At 47.5% G+C, this 18,805-nt stretch overlaps 1 protein-coding gene across 1 annotated transcript in view; it reads right to left on the bottom strand.

Annotated features, from left to right (window-relative positions):
- AGBL1 (AGBL carboxypeptidase 1) overlaps nt 1-18,805 on the bottom strand; it is a 452,999-nt gene that overhangs the window by 375,229 nt on the left and 58,965 nt on the right. The window contains 1 exon segment of the mRNA XM_046009541.1: nt 18,463-18,500. Coding sequence (XP_045865497.1) covers nt 18,463-18,500 — 38 coding nt within the window.

Consider the following 18,805-nt stretch of genomic DNA (forward strand, 5'->3'; position numbering starts at 1 on the left):
TCAGCTCAAAGTCAGATTTTTTCCTAAGACCGTGTAAGTGCACGTAAGTGAAAAAATAACATAAAAATTCAGTGCTTTATTCCAGAGGGGTTTTCTCATATTAAAGGAAATTTTTTTTTTTCTGCAGGTTTGTCAAATTCTAAATTGTCAGGCTTGGCTGAGCCCCACGGAGATTTTTGACCCATTTGTACAGTTGGGTGTTTTTTTCCCCCCACTTTTACAACATTTCATTCAGCCATGACCCTGAACTGAGAGTAATGAGCTTTATTTGCCCACTGATGTGTTTGTGGAAGGTTTAAATCTCCTTCATTACCTCCTTTACTGAATTATTCTTTTGCATCAAAAATATTTCTCTCCTTGGCTGGTCCCAGCCCCACAGAGCGCCAGAGTCCTTTACTGCTTAAATGAGGTTCCAGCCTATCCGATATCTGATGTTTAAAAGAAAATTGGGGATTAAGTAGGAGGTATTAGAGTATTGCCTGCTGGAAAAATGCCAGAATGGCAAAAAAAAAAAACAAAAAACAGTGCACAGAGGTCCTGTGGGCAGGGAGAGGTTAAGAACATTTGTCTTTTATCTGTTTTAAGAGTAGGAGACTAATAACATGTTACCTTAATGACCTTCATCCCCCCACTCTTTTTTGGGGGGGGGGAATAATGAAAAAAAATCTTTAATTGTCTCAGAGAAAAAGCTGTTATCAAATCCTAATGATTTTATTCATGATTTCCTGTTAATCCTCCGCAAGCGGCCATGTTTACTAACATCTAAAAGGGCTACACCCCCTTCCCCCTCCATCCCTAGGGCCGTCAGTCTTTCTCTGAGAATGGCTCCCCGAATTTTGCACAAGTTAGTATGCATCTGAAACCCTACAAGGGGAGATTCAGCAAACTGAGGAGGAGTAAATGTGGAGGAGAGCCAAAGAAGGAAATGAGGGTCACCAAGATCAGCGATGTGCAGGAGTTCTAGACGATTTGAGAGAGAAATGACACTTCTTCACAGGTGGTCAAAGAGCCAGGAGAAAAGGTTTTGGGTGAGCTCTGGATCTGGAGCAGGAGACAGCTCCAGGTTCCCCAACCCTCTTCAAATCCCGATCAGCTACCCTTAAGTCTGTTTATATATAAAAGATTCTTGCTAAGGTTTTCTTGGAAAGAAAATCCTGCTCCACATTTTTTTTTTTAATTTCCCAATTGGTTTATCTTAACTAGTAGGCGGATGTGGGTAGGAGGGACAGACAGAGGCGCTCTGAGTTTAACATCTCACTCCGCACTCCCATCTCCTCTCAAGGGTACCCTCAGTGCCCGCTCTCCATCCTGCTGACGGTCAGCTGTGGCCATTTTCCTTTGGCAAATCCACAGACGCAACCTTGACCTTCCCTCTCATCCATCCTCTTACATCCTACTGCCTCTGCCTCTCCAGATGGAATCCTCCTGAACGAGGTCTTCCTTGTAGCTAATTATCAGTCTGAAATTTGACCTAGTGAGAGCCTTATTTTCACCCCAGGTATTTCTTCTCTGAGGTTCAAATGTGGTTTTGTTTCCCTTTGTTTTTCTTTAGCGCAGACCTCACTGGTGCAGCAGATTTTCACACTCAGCTAAAAAGAAAATAATAACTAGAGGGGACTCTGCCAAGATGGCACGGGTACTTAAGGGGCAGGAAGAGAGTGAGGACTCTATTTGCTTTAGACTTTTTAAATTTGATTTAGGCTTTTCTGTAGTCCTTATTCCCCACGTTCTCTACAATGAACTCTGCTAATCAGGAGGGGTAAAAAAAAAAAGAATGTTCTCTTCTGACAGGTCCGTAGACTGTTGGTCAAGCCATGTTGTAAATGCCTGTGGGCAGGGCCAATGGTCCCCAGGTTGCCATAGCAACCAGCTCACCTTTTTCAGCCTTACCCCCTTCCCTTCCAAAGTGAATCACCTGCCCACTATCCCCCAAGGCATTTGAGATCGGGATCATCTCTACAAAGATATTTGTCTTTTAAAGAGGAAAGTCTAGACACCTTCAAGACTCAAAGATGGAATTTCTCCTGGGGCATATTCTGCCCCACAACGGGCTGGTGCAGAAATGCTCCATGGCCCAGATTATTACACCTGCCAGGGGCCCATTCCTCTGCCACTGCCCCTTGGCAAAACCAAAGGAAATTTCCTCTCTGCTCTGTTTCCCATATCTGGGGATTTCATCAGCCCGTTGAGGGTGAAGCGATGGTTTCACAGAGGCCGAATAGGCATCGTGCAGCAGAGCAATGAGCCAAACAAATGAACAGCCACCTCTCCAACAAGACGGACAAGTTAGTGCAGACTCTGAACTCATCCCTCCCATAGTCCCACACGCACCCAGGCCCTGCTGGGCCTGCTGTCAACTGGGACTTCCGGGACTCCTCGTACCTGGCCAGGAGCTCCACCGCTTTCTAGCTGTGTGGCCTGGGACATATGGGTTCAGGGTCCTATCACTAAGTCTTTATCTGAATGACAAAACTAATAATATCCCTTCCTCGGGAGCTGTTGAGAACATTAAATGAGATAATACATACAACGTTGATAGCTCATTGCTGGGCGCATAATCAGTGTTCAACACCTGTTGCCTACTGGGACTGTCATTAACAACAGAAGCAAAACCCATTTATTATTCCAATGTCCCCTCTATTTTTTTAAAAGATTTTATGTATTTATTTGACAGAGATCACAAGTAGGCAGAGAGGCAGACAGAGAGAGAGGGGAGGAAGCAGGCTCCCCGCAGAACAGAGAGCCCGATGTGGGGCTTGATCCCAGGACCCTGGAACCATGACCTGAGCCGAAGGCAGAGGCTTTAACCCACTGAGCCACCCAGGCGCCCCAACATCCCTCTATTGTTACAGACAACAAAGTGCCAAAGGCTCAGAGTGTGAACATATTCTTTGTGGCAGCCTCATCCAAGAACGGGAGCTCCAGAGTCATGGAGCTATTGCTGTGAATTTGAGGCCTACCAGTTCCTAGCTGTGTAACCCTCGTTAAGCTGATTAGCCAGCCTGAACTAGAGTGCCATCATCTGCAAAGACTAAAGCAAGATGAAAGAAGATTAATTACAACATCAGCCTCCCAAGTCTGTTATAGGGGGTGAAGGCATAGCATAACACCGGGCACAGGGCAGGTGCTCTGTGAATGATAATCCCCTCCCCCATAAGGATGACATCAAACGTCACATAGCTTTGACCAGTGACAACTGCCCAAGGGAAAGTTCCTAAATAAATAAAATACATCAAGTTTCTTCAATCTCCACATAATGACTTCTCCCCCCAGAATATCCCACCAGCTTTACTTTCATTGTTCCCCTCTCTGGCAAAAGTTACCTCAGTTGGGTCCCATTACACCAACGTTTTTCTAGCAGACAGGTTAGTGTCCTAAGATCCTCTTAACTGATAATGTTCTAGAGGTGACTAGCCCACCCTTGCCTTGGATAAGGCAGAGATGACCACGAAAAACACAAGGAGTCCAGGTTCCCATCACTCTTGAGAACAAAAATCGTCTTCAGTCACACAGCGGACTCTGACATTACCATCTCAAGGAATTCTTGCCGAGGGAAATTAAATAGCCTTATCTCTTCTTTCAGGAACTTCAGGAAAATCTCATTCATACACACTACTAACAATTTAGCTAGTCCTTTTCAGGATAGTGGCCCCTTCTCAGAGTGCAGACCACTCAGCTGGGCTGATCAAACTCCCACTTACTCATCAAGGTTTGCTTCCAAACCCTCTCTGCACTGCGTCCCTCAACCCCGAGCAATTCCATCACAAACACTGGCTGATCTGTCAGGAATCCACACTGAGAGACCCACTTTGGACACGGCACTCCCCTTCTGTAATAGCCACCCGAGAACGCCACCTTTGAGACATTATTAAAACGCGAGGTACTGACCGCTAATACGCTTGCCTTTGTAACACATTACTTTTGTAGTCTTTTCAGGGAGTCAATTTAGAAGATATTTCTGGACAAAGCAGGCTTTTACCCAGACTTATAAATCATATTATATGAACAACAGGCTGCCTACTTTGCCATAATAACACCAGTTACAATTAGGGAGTATTTATTTACTGAATGTTTTCTATGTGCTCAGTACTGGGCTAATCATTTTAAATGATTATCTCATTTATTTCACGAAAATGCTTTGAGATAAGCACTATTTGCCTCCTTGTACAGATGAAGGTGCAGAGGCTGAGAGGAGTCAGACAACTTCCTGAAGCCCTTAGAGCTTACAAATGACCTCTCCAGATTCCAGTGGGACTCCCCATCTGCCTCCAAAGCTTACATCCCAGACTGTTACTCCCAAAGCTTTTGATGATGAAGCGATGACAGTTTACACTTTTTTGTACCCAGAAGAAGCCCTTTACCTATTACCAGAATAACCAACTTCCTGAGGAAGGTTTCCGAAAGGCTACTGGAGATAAAGCCATTTAAACACCTGAAGCCTGAGGTGTTTGAGAGGAGTGGCTTTCTGCTGATGTCACCTTGGCTCAGCCCCTCAACCCAACCCTTCCCTCCATCTTCTCTGTCCCCCCCAACCCCCCAAATTAGGGAGGGAGTTGATTTTTTTTTAAAGATTTTATTTATTTATTTGACAGAGAGAAAGATCACAAGTAGGCAGAGAGGCAGGCAGAGAGAGAGGAGGAAGCAGGCTCCCCGCCGAGCAGAGAGCCCGATGCAGGGCTTGATCCCAGGACCCTGAGATCATGACCTGAGCCGAAGGCGGCGGCTTAATCCACTGAGCCACGCAGGCGCCCCAGGGAGTTGATTTTTAATTGGAGACTTGACAAGATTTTAAAGGCCCTAGGACGTGGCACATAGTTCCTCGGGTCACGGGAGGAGAAGTTTGGAGTCTTCCTGTCACTCAGCCCGTGACTCAACGAGGCCAGCCCGGAAGTCAGGATGGGACATGGGTGTGGTGCTGCTGGGAAGGAGAGACTGAGGCAGCTCTTCCTGGCTCCTCCCCCAGGCAGCTGCGGCCGTGGCTCGCTCACAAGGGAGGAGCCGCCATCCATGTACTGAGGCATAACTAACCTTAATGTCACTGATCCTGGAAGTTCTACTCGATTATCATTAGCCCAAATAAGAATAATGACACTGAATTAACTTACAGGTACATACATTTTTTTTCCTCTTTGTAGAAGAGCCGTATATCAGGAAACTTGACTGTCAGTAAATTTTAGTTTCAGGCAAAGCTTGTTTGCCTGTTGACTGCCTTTAAAAAAAGGAAAGAGGCTTTTCATGAGCGCCCGAAATAGAAAGCGTTAGAGAATGTCCTTCGCAGCAGTTTTAAATCTAGAGTCTTCTACTGCGTTTGTGCTTTAACCACCAGTTCCTTCTAATACCTCTCCACAGAGACATTCCCAAGCCAGAGGCATTCCTCCACTCTGAGGAAATCCTCGGATTCCACACCTGCCTCTCCCGCGGGCCCCCGGCGGGAACCAAGTCTAAGGAAGGGCGTCGGGCTGGGATGCTAGCAGAGGGCGCGCCACCGCCATCACGGACACACTCCGGACACCAAACCCCTCCAGTTCAGTACTCGGCATCCCACGGGAAGGATCCATCACATCCTGCGCTTTATCCGTTCTTGAGGCTTGTGTTTTTTTCCCAGGTTCGCCTTTCCAAAATTAAGTGCCTCTTACCAAAAACGGTGTTTCAGTTACAACTGGCAGTGTTTTTCACTCCACGGCACGTCAGAAGCGGTGCATCTTACAGTCAACGACAGCTTCGATTTGAGGAACTATGACGAATTTTCCAACATTATTAGATTGAAAACTATCTGAAATTTGTTCTCTGCAAGCGGTTATCACTTGAGAGGTGTGCTGTGCATTGGCAAATGTGCAGAGGCAGTCTGTCCTGAAAGCCAGATCCTGCGGTGGTGAGGCGCTCGGTAAACTGTCAACTAAAACCATGCTCATTCAGCCAAAACCCAAGGCACCACCATTCATCCATTCAACAAACACTTGGCAAGTACTGTGTGCCAGCATGGGCCAGGGACTATTATAGGCACAGGAGTCCTACAGCAAGGGATGAGATAGACCATGTCTCTGCTATTAAGGGGCTTGTTTCCCATGGCAGGGAGTGGTGGTGGGGGGGGCAGGGGCAGAGCTGGAGAGCCACAGATCCAAGTAGGCACGTGTGCAAAGAAAATATAGGTGATTTCAGAGAATGGCAAGTGCTATGCTGCTAATAAAACAGTAACAGTAGACATGGCACTTGGGGGCTCAGTCAGTAAAGAATCCATCCGACTCTTGGTTTTGGCTCAGATCTTAAATCTCAGGGCCCCGGGATTGAGCCCCACGTCGGGCTCTACGCTCAGTGGCAAGTCACTTGAGAGTCTCTCTCCCTCTGCCCCTCCCCCAGGTCACAAGCACGCTCTTCCTCGCTCTCTGTCTCTGTCTCTCGCTCTCTGAAATAAATAAATCTTAAAAATAATTTTCAAATGGCTATGGCAGAGTGACCAGGGGACAGCTACTCTAGATTGAGTGGCCAAGGGAAGACCCTTTGAGGAGAGGATATTAGTACTGAACCTGAAAGATGGGAAGAAATCAAGAAACAGAGCTCTGGTGGCAGCAAATTCCAGAAATCTTGAGAGCACGAGCAAGTGGAAAAGCCCAAAGTTGGTGAGTACAAATAAAGAGTCTGAAGCTAAAGCCGGGTGGAAAAATTGAGGGACAGCCAGAGGAGATTACTGAAAAGGAAGGCAGGGATCAGAATGCATGGCCTCTAGCATTTGGACGTTCATCATGGCAGGTTCTACAAAAGTGGGGGGAGGGGTACATCGCGTTGATATTTTCCCTCACTCTCCTTTTGGTTTCATGGTTATGGCATCTCTGCAAGAAAGCCCTTAGGAATGATCATCTTTGCCTAAACCTAAATGTTTCCAGTTTTCCTGTCCATCCAGAGTTTTATGTTGAGTCTAGACTTTGGTAGGGAAAGAAGTACTTGTGAGGCCCAAGACAAGTCACTGTCCCCTCTGGGTCCCTGCAGAAAACCTTCCTGGTTTGACTATCTTTCCCACTGTCAACTTATCCGATGACTTGACGAAGAAAGCCAGGATTAACACCAAGAAGGAGAAAGCAGAGACCTTTGCCACTGCCTTTCCCCGTGGACTGATACGAGAGATATCAGTCTGTCGGTGGCATCCCCTGCTTCTGGCTGGGAACAGACTTGGGGGGAAACAGGAAAACACACCTGCCAAGCCCTGCAAACATCACGTGCAATAGGCTTATGCTGCAGTACACCTCCGGACCAGGAGGGGGCGCCGGAGGAAGGCGGGGAGCCTGAGCAGCTCATCACTATGAAATCCTAGGACCAGAACCTTGTGCTCCCTGGTTCCAGCCTGACTCCTGTCCCCCGTGATCCAATCTGGTCCTCTCTCCTACCACCCAAACTGTGTCCACAGTATCCTCCTAAGTGGCCTCTACACCTCCAGCTGCCTCCACGGCCCAGCACCTTGCTGACGCACCACAAGGAGGCTGTCATCAGCCCCTATTCAAAAAAAAAAAAAAAAAAAAAAAAAAAAAGCAACGGCTGCAGGGAAACCCGAAAGTCTGGGGATGCCAGGACGGGGTCTGGTGTTCTCTGGGTCCCACGGTGGGGGGACGGGGGGAAGTGGTTGCCCTATAGAACAGTTTCTCAACCTTGCACTACTGCTTTCTGGGGCTGGACAGTATTATTCCCTGCCGAGAGGGGGGCTGTTCTGTGCACTGGAGAGAAGGTTCAGCAACATCCTGGCCTCAGCCCCCCAGAGATGCCCCAAGAGCCCCAACCCGCAGATGGGGCCACCAAAATCATCTTCAGACCTCGCTAAACGGCCCCTCTGGGACAAAACTCCCGTTGAGAACCACTGCTATACTACAGTTAAATATTTACCTGTCTTGCAAGACTACCGTGAAGATTAAATGGGATCATACATGAAAAGGTGCTTTGTAAACTGCTAATACCAGACGTCTGTAGGAAGCACCTGACTCACACCTCGGCATAAACGAGTAATTGTACAGTCAATCCTGAATGTGGTGAAGGAGCCCCCGTGCCCCTTCAGAGCCGGGAAATGTTTATCTTTTTGTCTATCTCTTTAAATCTCTGCGATACTCTATCTTTGTCGATCCATAGCCAGTCATTCATTACGCCAGGATGATACAAGTTCTAAAATCAAAAACACTGAGAGCTCAGCAAGCCTGGATGTTAACCCCTGATTCCCTGGACTGGAAAGGAAATGAGGGTATGTGGGACAACTGAACGGGCCAGTTCATTCAATGATGCTGCATTCAACAGACAGCTTCTAGAGGGAACACGGAGGCTGAAAACAGCTATGTATCATTCGGACACTCAGGGCGCCGTAAGATGAATTTACACTGCAACAAGCTTTATGCTTTTATGGGACCAATTCCTGAAACTCCCAGGACTTTCCAAAATGGTGGTGAGAGGAAAGTGAGAGATGATGTTTACAGAGATTTACTAAGGTCTAGCGTTATACCCCCCCCCCCCACTACATGTTCCAGCACCTTATTTAAATCTTACCAGGTCTCCTAGGAGGGTATCATGTTCCCTGCCTTACAGAGGAGATGGTTCCAGCATGGTCACTAAGCAATGCACCTCGAGAGGCTCGGACTGGAATCCACAGTCTCCTGAGAGCCAGCTTTGAGACCACGGTGCAAATACTATTCTCCACCAGATCTTATCCCCTCAGACAGTAAGAGGTTTGAGCTTTTAGCAAATACACACCCTTCATACATGACCCTGAGCCTCCCCGAGGAGGCCTTTGCACTCTTGGCAAAGGAACACTGTGGCCCAAACCTACAGGCAGATCATCGAGCCAGAGAGAAGGCTCTGGATACAGAACTAGTCTTACATGACCGCCTGAGTCCAAGATCACCTCTTCTAAGACAGTATCCTGCACGGTGTTAAGACCCGGGATCAGGGGCGCCTGGGTGGCTCAGTGGGTTAAAGCCTCTGCCTTCAGCTCAGGTCATGATCCCAGAGTCCTAGGATCGAGCCCCGCATCGGGCTCTCTGCTCAGCGGGGAGCCTGCTTGCTCTTCTGTCTCTGCCTGCCTCTCTTCCTACTTGTCTGTCAAATAAGTAAATAAAATCTTTAAAAAAAAAAAAAAAAGACCCGGGATCAGCTCCAGTATTTTATGCAGCCAACACTTTTGTGTCCAGCAGGAAAAACTCAACACCACGTGCACACCCGCTGGACGCAGTGCTGGTACCCTGAACAGCCTGGCTGTCTTGGGGGGGGGCACCATCCTGCCTGCACTACCAACCATGATAATCTCCACCGGCTGCTCAAACTCCCCATTTAATGAGACCGGTTCGGTTGTTTAATTAAGTCTCTTAATCCCAAGAGCCTTCAAAGTTCCTCCACTAGGGCTCCATAATGAACACAACATTTTGGATCTTTCCAAGTCATATCAGCCCTTCCTTAGGACCGCCATACAGACTCTGAAGAGCAGACTCTTCGAACTCCCTGAAGGGCCACACATCTTTAAACCACAATCTCAGACAACAGACCGAGCTCTGAGAGTGTCCTATGAATAATTATTTCAGAAGTTTTCAAACTTGATTCCTTTAAGCCCCAAGGACCTTCCACAGAAGTTTCTTGGAGGCAATCAAGAGCCACGGAAGGGAGTTATACAATAAGTAAGTCAAGGGGATAAAAAGTAGAGCGTAGGGAATATGACCAATAATATAGTAATGACATTGGATGGTGACAGATGGTGACTACCCTTATCGCGACGAGCACTGCATGACGTACAAAATTGTGGAATCACTATGTTGTACACCAGAAACCAACAGAAGAGTGTATAGCAACTACACTTCAATAATAAACAAACAAATAAATAAATAAAGCAAGCCAGGGAACGAGGGGTAGCAAGGGAGAGACCAGGCCATCATTCATCAGGACCTCCCCTTTCTGCTTCTATTTTATCTGCTGAAGATGTCATTTCCTCAGTTTTGGGGGGGAAGGGGAGAAGGGATCTTCTTCTAAGTCATTCTCAAACTACTCATCTTGTGGAGCCCTCTCATTTTTGCAGAGCCTAGCTGAAATCAAGTAAAGATGAAAGAGTAATTTAAGAGCACACGGGGTGTCAAAAAGCAGAGTCTAGGTTTCCCCAGTTCCATGTGGAGGGCACAGATCAGCTTTGAAAGATAAATATTTTTCTGTTTTATTTTTTTAAAGATTCTATTTATTTGGGGCACCTGGGTGGCTCAGTGGGTTAAAGCCTCTGCCTTCGGCTCAGATCATGAGCCCGAGGTCCTGGGATCGAGCCCCGCATCGGGCTCTCTGCTCAGCGGGGAGCCTGCTTCCTCCTCACTCTCTGCCTGCTTCTCTGCCTACTTGTGATCTCTGTCTGTCAAATAAATGAATAAAAATCTTTAAAAAAAAATTCTACTTTTTCATGTGACAGAGAGACAGAGACCGCGAGAAAGGAACACAAGCAAAGGGAGTGGGAGAGGGAGAAGCAGACGTCCCACCTAGCAGAGAGCCCGACGCGGGGCTCGATCCCAGGATCCTGAGATCGTGACCTGAGCCAAAGGCAGACGTTTAATAGACTGGGCCACCCAGGCACCCCAAGGTTTTCTGTTTTAGAGACAGCCATAACTGAGTTCAAATCCTAGCTCTCTACTGACCTTGTTGGGCACCTTGGGAAAATTCATGAACCTTTCTCACTGTCTTCCTTGTATGTAAAATGGGCACGGAAGGTGCCTAGTAAGTGTTGGAGCTCTGTAATCAATAGTCATGATCACTGTTCCTTGAAGGTACTCTGGCCCTTTGCACTGACATGCTGCTGTGTTGGGCAACTCTTAGCAGGTCCCAGTCCGTTCTCGTTCCACACCCCACCCTGCTTCCTACGTCCTGCAGGGGCGGCAGTACACAGTTCAAGAAGCATATTATTAAGTGGATAAGGAATGCTTGCCGGCTGTGGGAAGGCAGACAGGCATTTCCCTTAAGTGGTGCCTTTGGCCTTGGCGGCAAAAGCGAGGAAGATAGAGGTTGTTAGGAGGGTGTGAGGGAGATGGGGAAAGGTAACAGCAAATTTCGCTGCTGCTCTCCAAAGGCAGCCCTCAAAAAAGCTGCTGGGGCTGCTCCCTGCCCTCCATAAGTCCTGCTCAATCATGCTCACATCACTGGGGATGCAACAAATTCCAGAGGCTTTTCCAACCCAGGGCTCCACTCACCCTGCCTCCTCCCAGCTCCCTTAAATAATGGCTGAGCAAATGCCTCTGAGACCATCTTCAGCTAATTTCCTTCAAGACATGCAAGCTGCTAACGCTGGGAAGTACAGATAGTGTGGAATAGCAAATATGGCCAAAATTAGATTAAAATAACCTCCTGATAAACAAATTACTCACTGAAAATAAATATTCCACTGCTGCAGCCAAGATAACTAAAAGAACAGCACCACCACATGGCAAGAAGTGGAACTACACATGTTGCCATCGGGCCAGTCCAGGTCTGCCCACCCAGCTCCAGAGGAGTCTGACCAAGGGGGCAGGGAAGAGGAGCACGGGGGAGAGGCAGTATCCTTTCAGCTTAAACCTTAACAATATTTTATGTACTTGTGCAAACGATAGAAATATTTGGCAGGGAGGTCTGAACTTTGAGCCAAGGTGGGGAGGAACAATGTGCCAAGTTGAACGCAGCATGACATAATGGGAGTCTGTGATTCTTCCTGTCCCGGTTCCCTTCTTCTCCCTCGCCCCATTGATCATCAGCTTCACCCTGATGCTCTGGCCCTTGGCACAGCCATGCCGCTGTGTTGGGCGACTCTTAGCCGGTCCCATTCCAATGCTTATATGGGATGATTCCATGCACTGCTCTTTTCTCCACTAAATGGCAAATCCTCCCGCCCCCCAAAATCCTTCAGATACTTAGAAAGTATTTATGTAGCTTCCTTTCAGCTCTTGGTCTAAATAAGCCGATCCTCGTTATTCTCTTCTCGGAAGGCACAGGGCTCAGGCCCCAGGCATCAAGACTGGCCTGGCGGTCCAGCCCCCACGCAGTGTGCGTTCCACAAGCCTCCCAAACCTTAGGTCTTATGCCTGTAGAATGGGGATGATAGTGCCTGCTTCCTAGGCTAAATGTATAGAGTCGCTGACACACTAAGAAGTCAATAAACTGTAGACACCTGCGTTGTCATTTCAGTCGGGCCCGGTGATGGATGCAGCTTGTCATTGTGCATTCATACAAAGTCGACTGCAGCAGTCCATCCCGGTGTGACAAATGCAAAGATCTATCAATATCATTTGAAGCAGATTTTTGGTTCATCACAGAAATATACTGCACGCTTCTCCAAAAGATGTGGCGGAAGAAGAGACATCGAGTCTATAATCACACCGCCATTTGATTCTTTCCGGGAACAGGAAATGGGCTGGCCTCTTCACAAAGGTATATTGAAAAAAAAAAAAGGGTACGAGACTTAAATCAAGAAGCTTTGCAGCAGCTCTGGGCACAGCCCAGTGCAAAATATGGGGAATAGAGTAGGACTCCCAGGCGTCATGGAGCTCTACCCGGTGGGAAAAATGCACACACACATACACACATGCAAAGATACAGGAATCATTCATTGCAGTTTGGTTCGTTCTTAAGAGAGTAAATACAAGGTTCTATAAAAAGGTTTAACAGGGCATCTAACGCTGGGCAGAGGTGGGGCGGGGGGTGTAGTATTCGGAAAAAACCCCAGACAGAGGTATTTGTGCTGAGACCTGAAGAAGGAGACAGTGTCATCCGGGACAGGAACCTTTCAAAGTCTCAGAGATCTGGGGGTGGGGGGTGGGGGTCAACCCCTCTCTCTGCTCTTCAGCTTCCCCGTGTGAAAATGAGATGGGCAGACGGGGATGAATGATGCCAATAGTTTTCTGGGATATAGACAACACTGTATGATAATCACCAAACTTGCTAGAAGATTTTATCTTAATTATTCCAACCACTAAACAGAATGGATAATTATGTGACATGATAGAGGTGCAAATTATTGCTATAATGACAATTATATTACAATACATAAAGGTATCAAATCAACGTGCATTATTACATTTATACCATGTTTTATGATGCCAAGTATATTTTAATTTTTTTAAAAAAAGATCAATCATTGCCTGGGGCCTTGTATTTTTGTCAATGTGTCTGTGAGGCCATCTTGGGGGAAAAGCAGTGAAAATGGATGGGTTTGAGCTCTCTACAAAAAAAAAAAAAGTTTGAATACCACTGCACTAAGCAACCTTAAAGGTTTTTTCAGATCTGACTATCTGACCCCATGTCCCTTGCCCAGTAACAGAAGAGGAAATTACACGTGCGGGCACGACGCAGGAGGACAGGCCCCATGGGACACAGACGGTATGTGTGAGCCCCCCAAAGGCTGTGCTGACCCGCTGCTACTTACGTGTCATCATGGGATCACAGGAATCCCAGTGCCAACCATCCTACAACACAGACCGTCATCCTGAGAACTCCTCGGAACTCCTACAAGTCCTACAAAATCCTCAGGAGGGTACTTCTCAAAAATGGCTCATTCTTTGACATTTTGCAGCAAAGCAACTGTCTGGACCTCATGCCCTCCCGTCACTGCCCTGCTGACAGCCAGGCCTCGGCAGACGTGGTCGCTGAGAACGTGAGGATGTCTCTACAGGGTCAGGGCTCCGGGCACTGGAAGGCCCTCCCTTCCCACACTCCCAGCACAACAGGCGGACGGCCCGTCCCAGGAGCCAGCCGGCCAGAACATTAACTAAGAAGACCCGTGACACGTGTCACCCTTGACACGTGTCATCTTCCTGCCAAACCTCCCATTAGCTCCCTCATCTCTCTCCCTCCCTCCACCTCATCCCCCTTCCTTTATTAACTTACTTTCCTATTTCCACCACCTTCCCCACGCCCTCGCTTCTGCCAACTCCCAGACGCCTCTAGAGGCTAATTCTTAGGTTGGGGAGTAGTCTGAAGTAAAACCATCCTCTTCTTCTTGAGACCTAGGGCCTAGACCAGGAGGTGTTGCAGGTGATTCCTTGTTGCGGGAATGTGACCTATAAATCTGAGCAGCAGCAACACTGAGGCGCGATCTGAAGGTTCGCGGCTGCAGCCCGCGCAAATCAGGAAGCAGGAGACCACTGCCACACGCTCATTCAAGTGCCATTTCCAAGGGCCGCAAGTTTTCCAACCCTGCGTGTATACCCAATGCTCATGGAGGGGTGTTAAGGAGCAAAAAGAGAGAGGCAGAGGTGAGGCGGGGGGAGGGGGAGAGCAGACAGGGAGAAAAGGATAAGAGGATGAGGGGAAAAGGAACACAGACAGGGGTACAGGCAGAGGGAAAGGCAGATGGGAGGCAATCCACAAGATGGAGAGAGACAAAGGACAATATGTTGCTTGGGTTTATTAGAGGAAAAAAAACTGCCTGCACTAGAAGCACTATTTCTTAATCAAAGCCCTTATTAAGTTTTGGTAATGAAAAGCTAAGAGTGTTTTTGCGTGGGCTAACTCATCAAAGGGTAACACTTTCCGCACAGGGAAACTGAAGGAGGGTTTGTGCTCCTGTGAGTAGAGTGGGGAAACGGATGCCATGAACGGTGTGGGATTCGGATCAGACCATTCTAGCCCCTGCACGTACAGAAAGGTCCCTTGAGTGGGCAATGACTTTTCATTGCTGGCGTCCTAAATTGCGGAGACAATTGGAATAGCAGTCTGGGACTCCCGAGCTTATTCTGCCTGCTATCGCTCAGGAAGAGAAAGAGACAAAAGATGTCTTCTGGTTCGTGTCCCTCTTCTCGCCACCCACCTACCCTACACTGGCTTCTGGTGCAGTAGCTACGGGATGGAAGACAGCTGAGGCGACTCAACAAGTGTCCTATGCAACCCAAGGGCTCCTTCCCTCTCTTTTTGTGGCTACAGTGGGCAAGCTTCAAGTTGCCCAGTTCCTCAGTTCTGTTTTCCCTGATACTGGGAAAGCCACTCTCTGTACCCATTAGGTACAGAGAGGACCCTACTGGCCTCAGATGCCCAAGCCCACCCAAGTTTATTGCCACAGAAGCACTGACTGCCCCCAAGGTAGAAAGATATGTCCTTCTGGCTTTATTTTGACGGAGGAATGAGCTTTCTTTGCGACGCAATCACAAAGATACATTACAGGGCCGACTTTTATACAACAAGCAAGCATTAAGACCAGACTAAGCAAAACAAAAACAAAAACAAAAACAAAACAAACAAAAAAAGCAGACTAGTCTTTAGCTGAAAGGATTATGCGTTTAGAACGAAATGTTCACATAAACATTCCCAGATATCCATTGCCAGATGGTAAGGGTTTGAATTTTAGGCAGAAACTGACTTCCTGAATTTAGGTCCAGTTGAAAACAAACTTCGCCTGGGATCCAAACTCACAGACACTCCATGTCAGATCTTAACTGTGCATGAAGACCATACAAAGCAACTAGAGAATTCCGTGACGTTCCCCTGCCGCACAGCAGCCCCAGCCAACGTGGAGCAGCACCATCCTTGCCCAGACCCTCCACGCCATGCGACACTTGGCTTACGCTGGTCGAACCAAGATGGCAACTACCTGGTGTTCTGCCACTGCTCCTCCCCAGTCCCTGAGAAACTTTGCTATTTAAACACCTTTCCTGCTGAGCTCAAATATGATCTCAGAATCCTTCCACCCACGTGTGGGAGCCGGCACTTGTAATGGAAACTATTTGCCCTCCTTGTTCTAAGATCTTCTAGATCTTTAGAACCTGTTCCTTCCCAAGTAATTTCCGCACGTCCATAAATGACTTTCTGCCATCAGTCTTTTTACCTCTTTTAAACCCACAGGAATGAGACCAACCTGGGGAATTCAAGATTAGTTACGCAAGAAGAGCATTTCTATGAGATACCAATAAAGTATTTGAGGAGAGATCATCTGAAACCTTGAAAGGCATTCAATTCACGGGTTTGGTCCTGTCTACATCTGTGATTTTCAATGGGAGGCAATTCTGACCTCCCAGGGCACATTTGGCAGTGTCTGGAGACAATTTTGTTCTTTCTGAGAGTGCTACTGGCATCTGGTGAGTCAAGGTGAGGGATGCCGCTAAACCATTCCAAGTGCATAGGACAGGCCTCAACAACCAAGAATTACCCAGTCCAATGAGCAAGAGTTGTCAAGGTTTGGAGACCCTGATAGATACGATGGCGGAGTACTCGGAGACTGAAAGAATGTTAGAAAACCTCTCATCCAACTCTCTCACATTATAAAGAACCTAAGATCCAGAGAAAATCTGTGCAGACAACTAAGCAGAATTAGCAAATAACTCCATACACCCTTCTGATGGGATGATAAAACCCATTTTATATGTGGAAGACAGCAGGCTATCAGGTCCCCAAGAGTCTATTAGTATAGTTAAGTAGACATGAGAACAAAAATGTTAATGGGTTGTTGGGTTCAGGTAGTAGAGGGGAGTACTGCCGTTTTCATAGATGTAAGTATCATTCATTCATTTTATCCATTCATATATCTTCCTTTAGAAATCATTCATTCTTTTTAATGTTTAGTCCACATCTTTTTTTCTAGCTTTTCACAGTGCTGACACAAATAATTCAGCGACCTACAAAGATGGCCTTTGCCTACAAAGTTGTTTTAAGATTCATTTATTGATTTGAGAGAGAGAGAGAGAGATAGCAGGGTGAGGGGCAGGGGAATAGGGAGAGAAGTCCTCAAGCAGACTCCCCAATGAACACAGAGCCTGAGCCAAGGCTCGATTTCAGGACCCCAAGATCATGACCTGAGCCAAAGTCTACAGTCAGTCGCTCAAGTGACTGAGCCTCCTGGGCGCCCCGGAGAAAGTTTTTTAGAGGAAAGGTCTGGACTGAGCTCTGAAGGCAAAGTAGAAGTCAGAAACTTTTAAAGTTGGTCTCTAGCACAGCGTGCTCAGTTTGCTGTGGGCAGCCAGTGTGCCGGAAACCCGGCTACGTGTTCTAAGCCTGAATTAGTTGTTACGTTGTCACTGCTTTTTGGTTTCCCGGAGTCCATGCCTGGTGCCTCATATGGAAATAGTTAATAACGGGCATATGCCTGCTTTCAGATTTCCACACATGGTAGGTACATTGTGTCTCAGGACACTGTAGGCTGAGAAGTGTGTGTGTGTGTGTGTGTGTGTGTGTGTGTGTGTGTAGAAAAGGACTCAGCCTTTCTCCAGTCTCGGGGCTCTCTTCCTATGAGACATGAAGGCCTCCACCACCTAGACTGCGCTGGCTTCCCCAGCCCCTCTCAGCCCCCTCCCTTCCTGCAATCCCAGGATTCTTCCAGCACCAAACACTGGGCATCATCACCAGGAATGGCAGGACAGATAACTAACAAGAACCAAGACGCCAGCCTGAGGCAGGCTCCTTCCCAACCTGTCCGTAACCCACACGTAACACCTCCCCTTCCCTCCTATCTCAAGGGCTGTGACCTCTCACTCTGCCCTCCCCCAAGCTGTACAAATCCCCTCCATTGCACCTGCAGACCGCAGAGCTGTGAACACGCCTGTGTATTGTATCGCTTTCCAAACGACCACATGAATTCAAGCTTTTATTTCTTCTTTTTCTTCAGCCTACAAAAGGAAGTGCTACGTGACAGGGCTCTTTCTCTGTGCTGAGAGTTGACAAAGATCTATGGTTGGGGGAGAAGGTGTTATTTTTATTTATTTATTTATAAGTTTTATTAAAGTTCACCTATTACCCACAGGCCTCGGGCTCCCTATAGAGAAACAAATACCACGATTGAAGGAATGGGTTTCCAAGGCTCCAAATTAAAATAGATGAAGAGGTAAGGAGGGGAAAAAAAATAAAAACGTTACACTAAGACTTCTCTGGTCCCAAACGCATGGTGCCTTCTATTATACTGCACACGTGAAATTGACTCTCAATGTAATTAGACCAGGGCTACCAGGCAAAAAAAAAAAAAAAAAATCTTCAAATTATTCAGACCCCCAGAGCTATTCTTTTGCAATCACTCAAGTGACTGAGAAGAGAGCCAACTTTTTAATATAAATTTGTTATTAGAATCTACACTGTCCAAACGATTCCCAACACCCCACCTGCCCCGAGAATACACAGTCATGAACTGGGATCAGAAGCAAAACCAAGAGTCCTGCTTCCCACACGCCAGGGTCATCACCTTTTCTCCTACAGAACAATCCTGCTGGAAACGGGACCTTATTCCAACAGGGCTCCTGTCAGAAGGAACGGGAGAGTTCCTCGGGTCTGCAGAAGACAACACACTCCCTTTAGAGCAAACCGCCCTGACGGCACTGCCCACAGGCACACCCCGATGGGCAGATACTCACTCTCTCTTTGCAGCCTGGCACTTGGAACAGCCATAACCCTCTCCATCTCACCCCCAAAGACCCAGGAATGGCTCTATTGCCTTCCGGGTTGAAAATGAGCCATGGAGATAGAGGGAGCATCTCTCACTGCACCCGGAGGGGAAAGAAAGGACCACTTTCCAGAAGACGTGCTTACTGGATTTCAGCAGTGCTGCCAGGACTTCGGCGGCTGCCCTGGGGAGAGAGAAAGAAAAGTGAAAACGTCAATGTTCAATGGTCTTTTTGTCAGCCCATGGATCCCAAAGCCAGCAGGCTCACTGCTGCCACCGAACAGCCCCATGATTAACCAGGGAGCAGGCATTCTATTGATTGCACCACTGACCATTAAAGAGGCACAAAGGCAGAAATTGCTCCAAGCAAAGTGTCTGTCTTGAAAATGGGTCTCAGGAGTCCCGGCTGCTGCTGAAAATGCCTTCCCCTCCCCATCCTGCCTCCCACCTTCCGCCACCTTCCTTAACCTACGCTTCTTGCATTTCTGT

The sequence above is a fragment of the Meles meles genome, chromosome 6, assembly GCF_922984935.1.
Source record: "Meles meles chromosome 6, mMelMel3.1 paternal haplotype, whole genome shotgun sequence".
NCBI classification, from domain to species: Eukaryota; Metazoa; Chordata; class Mammalia; order Carnivora; family Mustelidae; genus Meles; species Meles meles.